Source organism: Gracilinanus agilis, chromosome 4 (assembly GCF_016433145.1).
Source record: "Gracilinanus agilis isolate LMUSP501 chromosome 4, AgileGrace, whole genome shotgun sequence".
Classification (NCBI taxonomy): Eukaryota; Metazoa; Chordata; class Mammalia; order Didelphimorphia; family Didelphidae; genus Gracilinanus; species Gracilinanus agilis.
The window spans coordinates 187,862,696-187,871,557 of NC_058133.1; the positions used below are offsets into that span (position 1 = coordinate 187,862,696).

At 42.2% G+C, this 8,862-nt stretch overlaps 1 protein-coding gene across 1 annotated transcript; it reads right to left on the reverse strand.

Moving 5' to 3' along the window:
* Window positions 1-68: 68 nt before the first annotated feature.
* EME1 (essential meiotic structure-specific endonuclease 1) lies at window positions 69-8,478 on the reverse strand. Its single transcript, XM_044675084.1, has 11 exons — window positions 8,174-8,478; window positions 7,716-7,948; window positions 7,504-7,631; window positions 6,375-6,387; window positions 2,648-2,656; window positions 2,264-2,328; window positions 2,064-2,176; window positions 1,729-1,861; window positions 1,335-1,450; window positions 713-902; window positions 69-380 (listed from the first exon to the last, which is right to left on the reverse strand). Exons 1-11 carry the CDS (start codon window positions 8,476-8,478, stop codon window positions 204-206), a joined length of 1,482 nt encoding a protein of 493 aa, XP_044531019.1. The 3' UTR covers window positions 69-203.
* Window positions 8,479-8,862: the final 384 nt, after the last annotated feature.

Genomic DNA, 8,862 nt, shown 5'->3' on the forward strand with positions numbered 1-8,862 from the left:
AACTTTTTGCCTAATTTGTTGGGTAGGGAAGAATTTCATAAATTGACAATGGGGGACAAGTCTCCTCTGGATTATCCTCCTATATTTAGTCATGTTAGCTTCCGTCAGGAAGGGAAATGAAGTTGAACTGACAGGATCACTGCTCCCATTTATTCCTACAAAAGGATATTAGAGTATTTTCAACCATCAGTTTTGATTAGGAATCATTCTGTGCCATCCAGAATGAGTTCTGGCTGCAAAGTAGTCATCTGAAAATAGATGCGCCTAGAGATCTCTGGTCCAACTCGGCGAGAAGTAGATGTTACACCTTCCCCTCGGCGCACTTGGATGTCTGCAAGTAGATTGTGACATTCTTGCTCGGATAAACACTGCTGATATGCCTAAAAAAAAACAATAAATGCTGTCTAAATACCTTTAACAAATTAGCCCTTATCTCAGTGGGTAAGAGAGCTATGCTTCTTCTTTTGGTGGGAAAAGAAGCTCTGTTCTTCAAAGCAAGCTGGTTATTTCTGACCTACAACTTTTATATCCATCCCTCTAATTTACAAATGAGGTTCATTGATATTAACACATTCACATGGATAAAAAGTAACCATAATTTAAAGGCTCAACTAATGGTAAACTGAAATTTTCCATTCATGAAGTAGAAGGCAAAAGTTGCCAGCAGAGATGATATTCAACTTGGTGCTACATGTAGGTATAGCTGGCTTACCTTTAGAAGGAGCCGAGGTGAGGGATAGGCAGTTACAATTGCACTGGCAATCTCTAGGCTAACTCGGTTCAGCTGTTGAATCTGCCTCCTCCAGACGAGTGTCAGTCCCTTACCAGAAGAGTCCACCTTTGCTCCTCCAGCCCAATCACTCTCCAAACAGAAGGAAAAATTAGTCCGATCCCAAAATCTCCTACAGGTAAAAATCAATGAACATAAGATAATAGTCCAAAGGAAGTTGGCTAGAAAAGCTATCTTCCCTAGTTCCTAACCCAAAAGAGATGTGATTTTTCCTGGGGTTTGACTACATTAGTAACTTCTTCATGGGAAATCTGGGTCCTAAAACAGATCAAAGGAATGCACTTGGAACATGAATTACCCAGAGATCTTAGATTCTCTCCATAAATCGTATCAGTGATGTGACAAATGGTGACATGATACCAAACACAGGAGGGAGGTTACTGTGAATTTCTAATAACAGGTTTAAGAGTACTCTGGAAGCATCATGCCAGCTTGTACAATGTTAGTTCTCCATCTAAGATTAAGAGCACTAGAACCAGCATCATGGAAAGGGGACATTTTATAATGACAACAAATAGGCATGGAGTTTGTCCTTATCACTCACTTGAAGGGTGCCTCAGCCACAGCCTTGGTGAACATACAGACAAAGTCAGACAGCTCCTTCCAGCTCTTCAGGATTCTGATCTGGGCTTCTGTGTGAAGTTGGAACTCTACCAAAGCCTAGAAATCACAACAGCAATGATAAAATTTGGGGCACAGAAAGAAATTAAAACCTGGCGTAGGTCAACCTATTCTAATTTAAAATCATGCAGTTCCCCTCTGCTGCCTACATGGATCCTCAGAACTAAGTGCATCTTTCCAGTGGCAAAAACTGTTCAATTGTCATATCTCCTGCCAAGGAGATATATATACACATATATGCCAAATATGCCACAAATGTAATTGGGAGTATCTTCTTGGTATGTAGCATTGCTTAGGGAAGAGGTAGTTCTACTTACCCTTTCTACTTCCACTCGGGAAAGAGTTGGAGTAAACTCACTATCCTCTTTTGATCTCCTCTGATCTACCTTCCCTTTTGCTTGATCCCTGTGTACCATTCCCTGTTTTCGTTTCCTTTGGGGTTTCTGAGAGCTAGGAAGAAGGGAAAGAAAGGAGATGAGAGGCTGCTTCTAGACCATGCTGTGCTCTACAGGAATAACCAAGGAGAAACTCCTTTTTGTTGGGTAGTGAGACACCATACACCAGAAGAGCAACACATAGTGATGGATTTTGGTTGAGCAGAGAATCTCAGGTCCTTGGCCCTTTATAAAATCACCATAGGGAAAATCCAAACCTGAAAAGTTTTTCCTGTTCCACGACTGCCAGTGACAGGGTTTTCCCTAATGTCCTTGCTGTGATCCAAGTCACAAAGTTCAGCAGAGTTTCCTTCCCTTCTTCAGGGCTGTCCTAAAGAGTTAGGAATGGAAATTATTATTGTGATCGCAAAGACTACTTCAACTATTCCTACAATTCTATTGTTCCCAGTTTGCCAACCTGCTTTGAATTGTTGATCATAGTCATAAATTCCTTTTCTTGGAGCAGGACCAGAATGATTGGCTCTTCAGTCAAGTTTCCCTCTCCAGCCTGTCAAGGGGACAGAATATAGCATGAATTAGTAGCTGGTGGGGAAGAAGTTTCTGGGAGAGGCCACCTCACCAGCAGAAAAGTCCTCTATCAAGACTTTTCACATATTAGTCTAAATATAAGCCATACATTTTGCTTAAGTCTAATCTAAGTACACAGCCTGTACTCACGGTGAAGCCTTTGCAAGCCTGTGCAAAAGTAGCCACTGCTTAAACACAGCCTGTTACAATGCTCCTGGGAATTGCCCTCATCTCTGCCAAGTCTCTGAGAACTCTTCTCCAGGCAAAGCCTGACCCTCTCTCCCTTTCTCTCCTGCATTCCCAAGGCTGACCAGGGCTCCTTATAATTCCCAGGAGTTCCTCTCAAAGAATTATGACTAGGACTCATTACTTTTAGGTGACCCACAGCTGGTTGCCACTCCTAGCTGCAGAGGCAGCTCTGTGGAATTCAAGGCTATGAAGTAGAAAAGTAGGCAAAGGAAGGAAGGTAGGGAAGGATAGTGGATTTTAATATAGCATTAGGGTTTCCAGCTTTTGCAAATGGAGTGAGCAACTGTCCTAGAAAAGTAGGGAGAATGACCCCTCTATGTTAAGCCATGAAAGGCACACCAGAGTTCTAAAATCCTAGTTGTTTGTCTCTAACTGAAGAATGTGGAGGGAAGTCATTTTTTCTTTCCAGATGAGATTTCTCCATATTAGAAACTACCAGCTGTGACTGGGATAGCATGGGAGATGAGAAATACTTCTGGAGAGAAGATGATTTTGGGGGCTACCGTAATGTGGTACTGCCTGGATCAGATCTGGATCAGATGATTCTGGAGCGTCTGGATGGGCAGTTTATGAGATGGAGGAAAGACACATTTCCCACTCCCATACTTCTAATTGTACTCTGTACCAGTTAACAGAAATACCAGATTTATAACTTTTGCTCCTAATCATTGCACTACCTGGGAAAAGCATGAAGTACTGCTTTCTGGTGGCTCTTTACATGCACCATATTAATGTTTTTGGTGCCATAACAGTATATGGAAACTGAACTGCCTGTGAAATGATATGAAATACTGAGTTGGTTTGACAAAAGGAATTTCCTACACATGATGGAATGCAGGCACACAAAATCCTATGGTCCTTATACCATATTCCATTTTCTTTTACCTAGAATGACTTTTGAATTTGATTGCAAGTATGACAAAATAGTTTGCCCAGTCACAAAGTGGGGAAGAGTTATTTTGCATAAGCATTGGTTATATTCTAGGAAAGCTCCATGTTCCATTGCTGGAGTGGAGTGCCACCTGGTGGACAAATTACATTATATTTCCCTTTATACTAGTTGCCATCGAGCAACTAAAGGCTTGTTGAAAGCAGGAAAATGAGTCAGGTGAGGATGGGTATACCTAGAACACACACCATCTGTCTATATATAAAGAAAGGAGTATGGAATAGCAATACCCATACTGATGAACCTTCTCACACCTAGCTGTAACTTCCCATCTCAGTAACCAGGAACTCCTGTTGATCATCCCATCCCTCTGGACCTTCCCAACCCAAAGTTTCATCCTGACTTCACCCAGCCCTTCCAATGTACCCTCTCTAGAATGGTTTTTCCATAGGCAACAAACTTCTCATCTTAATTTTTTCCTTCTCTTCTATTTACTAGCTGTTACTGGAACCTGGTTCCCCCTGATGACACAGCCTCCCTGGAACCCTATCCAGTATTGGCTGCACCTTCACTCATTCTCCTCAGTTTACTGGTCAAGGCAGGAGAATTGGAATACTACTTACTCCCCATTGCCACTTCCAAGATCTCCCCCTTCCTCCATCACTCAGTAGTGTCTCTGAAGTTCATGCTATCTATATCTACCATCCAATCAAAATCCTGGTAGTTGTTATCTGCTGACACCCAGGTCACTTCCCTTCCTTTCTCGAAGAGTTCTCTCCTCCCCAGCTCCTGCCCTCATACTAGGGAACTTCAACAAACATGTTGAGATTCTCCTTCAAATACCCTAACCACTCAGTTCCTCCATCCCCCAAAGATGCTCATACTCCAGCTTGCCCTCATTCACAAATGTGCCACCTCCATGTTCAAAGATTCTGAAATCCCTTGACCCGACTAAATCGTCTGGCTTTTCACCTCTCCCTCTGTATATTTCGCCTCCCTCTTATATAACCCTACTCTTTATCCACACTGTTGCCCTTCAATTCCTTGACACCTCAATTCTCTCCCAGGCCATCTGCCACGGACTAGCCATTCTCTCCTTTTCTCCCCATCTTTCCTCCTTAGTGAACCAATTCAACTCTACACTGGCCTCCTCTCTTGTATCCCTACCCCCTTCCCCTTTTTATTGACTATGCCTCAACCTTGGATTACTCCTACCATTTGTGGCCTTTGCACCACCTACACTTGTGCTGCTTGAATGAAGATGAAGAAAATCACACAAGTGTTCTGACTGGGTCTACTACAAATGAATGTTACATAATCTCAACTGGACCCTCATTGCTGCCTGGCTATCCTACTATATCTCCCTCATCATCTCACTATCCCATTCTCCACAATGGCTTTTCTAAACTTTTTCATCCCTCAAACCTCCCATGGCTCCCCTTTTCCCCTCAACTGAGAACCTTGTCTCATATTTTACAGAAAAAAATGAGGCCATTTACTATGTGCTCCCTCTTTCTCATCTATTATTCAGATGCCTTCCACCACTCACTCCTCCTTTACCCTGTCTCACATGATGAAGTGACCTTACTCCTTCCCAAGAATCATCTTGGTAATCTTTCTGTCGAATCGATCCTTTCCATTATCCAACAGATTTCCTCTTTAGTCATCCCCCACTTTTTCACTTGTTTTCAGTCTCTCTAATGGCTCATTTCCAACTGTTTATAAACATGCCCATGTCTCTTCCATCCTGGAAAAATCCTCACTTGATCCTTCTGTTGCTGATAATATAATCCTATATTTCTTCTGCTCTTTGTAGCTAAACTCCTTGAAAAGGTCATCTAAAGTTAGTGCCTCCTTTTCTCTCTTCTTAATCTCCTAGCTTTTGACTGTAATTCCAATGAAACTACTCTCTACAAAATTACTAATGCTCTCAGTTGCCATATCCAATGGCCTTTTCTCAATTCTCATTCTTGACAACTCTCTGCAACTTTTGATCCTGTTGATCATTCTTTTCTTCTTGATACTCTCTTCTCTCTAGGTTTTTGGGCACTACTCTTTTCTGGTTTTCCTAGTACCTATTTGACCACTTCTTTTTCTCCTTTGCTAAATCTTCCAGATCCCACCCTCTAAACGTAGGTATACCTTTGAGTTCTATCCTGGCCCCTCTTCTCTTCTCCCTCTATCCATCTGAGAATCTAGTTAGCTCCCATGGTCTTAATTACCATTTCTATGCTGATGATTTTCAAATCTACTTTTCCTGCCCCAATCTCTGGGGCTGACTTCTAATCTTGCATCTCCAAAGACCTTTACCATCTTTAATTAGATCTCTATCTAAATATCTTAAACTCAGTGTGTCCAAAAAAGAACTCATTATATTTTCCCTGAACCCTCCCTGCCCCTTCCTACCTTTCCTATTATTATAGAGGGCAACATTCTCTTTCAGGCCCTCAGGTTCACAACCCAGAAGTCATTCTGGATTCTTCACTCTCTCTCACCTATCCAAATTACCATGGACTGCTGATTTCACCTTTATAACATCTCTTGTATATGCCTCCTTCTTTACTCTGACATTGCCATCCCTCTAGTGAAGACCCTCATTACCTCCCATTTTGATTACTGCAAAAGCAGGCAGGTGGGTCTGCTTGCTTCAGATATCTCTCATTTAAAACCATTCTCCATTTAGCCACTAAAATTATTTTCTTAAAACCAAAGTTGAATCATATTACTTAATAAATTACAGTGCCTTCTTTTTGCCTCCAGTACAAAAAAAAACTATTTGGCATTCAAAGTCCTTTATAACCTAGTCTCCTCCTACCTTTCTAGTATTCTTATACCTTACTCTCCCCATCTTCCATCCAGTGACAGTCATCTCCTGGCTGTTCCATGAACAAAACACTCTCTCAGCCCCAGGCATGTTCTCTGTGTATCCTCCATGCCTAGAAGGCTTTCCTTCCTCCTCTCCAACTACTGACTTCTCTGGCTTCCTTTAAGTTCCAATTAAAATCCCACCTTCTACAGTAAGCCTCCCCTGACTCTTCTTTATTCCATTACTTTCCCTTTTAATTATTTCTTATTTATCTTGTATGGAGCTTGATTTGTGTATATTTGTTTGCATGTTGTCTTCCCCATTAGATTGTGAATTCCTTGAGGGCAAGGACTGTCTTTTGCCTTTTTTTCTATCCCCATTTCTTAACATAGCACCTGACACAGGGTAGGGGCTTACTAAATGTTTGCTAATTAGAGAGGCTAGATTTCATTGGTATAGACCAGTAATTCCCAAAGTGGGCGCTACCGCCCCCTGGTGGGTGCTGCAGCAATCCAGGGGGTCTGGTGATGGCCACAGGTGCATTTATCTTTCCTATTAATTGCTATTACAATAAAAAAAAATTAATTTCCAGGGGGCTAAGTAATATTTTTTTCTGGAAAGGGGGCAGTAGGCCAAAAAAGTTTGGGAACCACTGCTATAGATCCATGTTAGCAAAGATGTGGCACGAGTGCTCTGGTGGCACAGAGGGGGTTGCTCAGTTTCCCCTGACCACAACACCTGAGGACATTTTTTGCATGTTCTGCCCCTCTGTCCAGCAGACCAATGCAAGCACTTCCTACACTCTGGGGTAATGCAGGGAGCTTGAAAGTGCAGTTTGTGCACATCTCTAAAGGTTTGCCAATGCTGGTATAAACAAGCAAACAACTTTCACCAAAGCAGACCAGCAACTCATCTTTATATTTTTAAAGAATTGTTAGGGGAACTGAAAGGTTAATTATGAGGTTAAGTGGCTTGCCACAGGTCACATAGGAAGTGTATCAAAGGGGAAACCTGAAATCAGGTCTTCCTGACTAAGGCCAGCTCTCTGTCTCCTATACTTCTTTGAAAGAAAAAGGAAAAAAATGGAGAGGAGGCCATAGAAATAATGCGAAAGACAAACTTGAGAGACAGAGGTTCTGTATGACAAAGGACTCTGGGAAGAATATGTTTTTGGCAAAGTCTTTACCTGAGACAGGATGGCTCTCCTCTTCCAAGTGATACTACATGGAATGGTCTGTGCCTCAATCACACAGTGACACTCCATAGCCTGCAGAGCACTGAGGACCTGGCCACCACCATCAAGCTGCAAAAGAACTATAGCAAATTGCAAAGGGTACTGTCAAGGCAGGATCAGGAGAGTAGGCAATTCAGGGTGAAGCTAAGAAAAGGCAAAAGTACCTGGATCCAACACAACTGTGATGTGTTTCAGACATTCATCTGGCCTCTGTGCCTTCAGCATGCTGGCCAGTGCTTTCTTCCTCTCTCTTTCTTGCTGTCTCTGCTTGGTTTCCTTCCATTTTCCTTGGATACGAAGGGGACCCTGACAACTTTCTCCCCTCTCCTTCCGAGTGTACTTGGTTCTTTTCTGAGGAGGAGAGGGCACTGAACTCTCCTCTGCAACTGACAAACTTCTAATTTGGACAGGAAAGACAGATGAGTAGGTTGGAAGAGGACTGTGTGCCTCTTCCTCAATAAAAATGTCCCTGTCATTCTTTGAAGCATCTTTAACTGAGGAAGAATTATAGAGAACAAGAGCCTTTGGAAAGGGCTGTTTTCCTGATCCCCCTTTGGTTCCTTTGTTGTATGGATGGTCCAAGGCACATTTAGTCTGGGAGCTTGAGGCCTGATGGTTCGACTTGTGTGTTTTAGAAAAATGATTTGCTTGAAGTCTTTGTGCCAGGGGAATAAGCTCCTCTTCCTCCTCACTCTCACTGTTTAGCACTGTAACTGTCTCTTTTGGAGAAATAGTTCTGGCTGTCTCTTGTACAGCCAATAGCCCTTTTGATACTGAAGATGAAGAGGAACACTCAACATTTGAGTTGTGGCCCACAAGAACTTGGCTGCTCTTTGATAAAGATGGCTTCTGTGTCAGAAAGTTAAATGTTGGCAACTCCTCAGAGTCACTTTCACTTGTATCCAGTGGTAGCTTTTTCAGACCCATCATTAAAAGGCTGTTGAGGTGTATTCCCTGCAAAAAGATCAGTGTTTGAGGGAGATAAAAATGTGAGTGCCCTATTCAATGTCACAGTCTCTCCTCTCTCTGATGCATGTGCACTCTTTGTATTTAGCATAGCATTTTCCTTACAACCATCCTGTGAAGATAGGTAATATTATCCCCACTTTACAGATAAGGAAACTGAGACTCAGAGGGTTGAAATAATTTTGCTCACATTTACCTAGGTTTGTAAATAGCAATCAGGACTCCAACCCAAGTATTCTGGATATAAGTCCTAGGTCCTTTCCACTAAACCAAAAGAAGCTCTTCTAATCATGGATGGCATTGGAATCTAAAATTTAGTGAGAAGGGAGCCTTTTTCTATCTTGG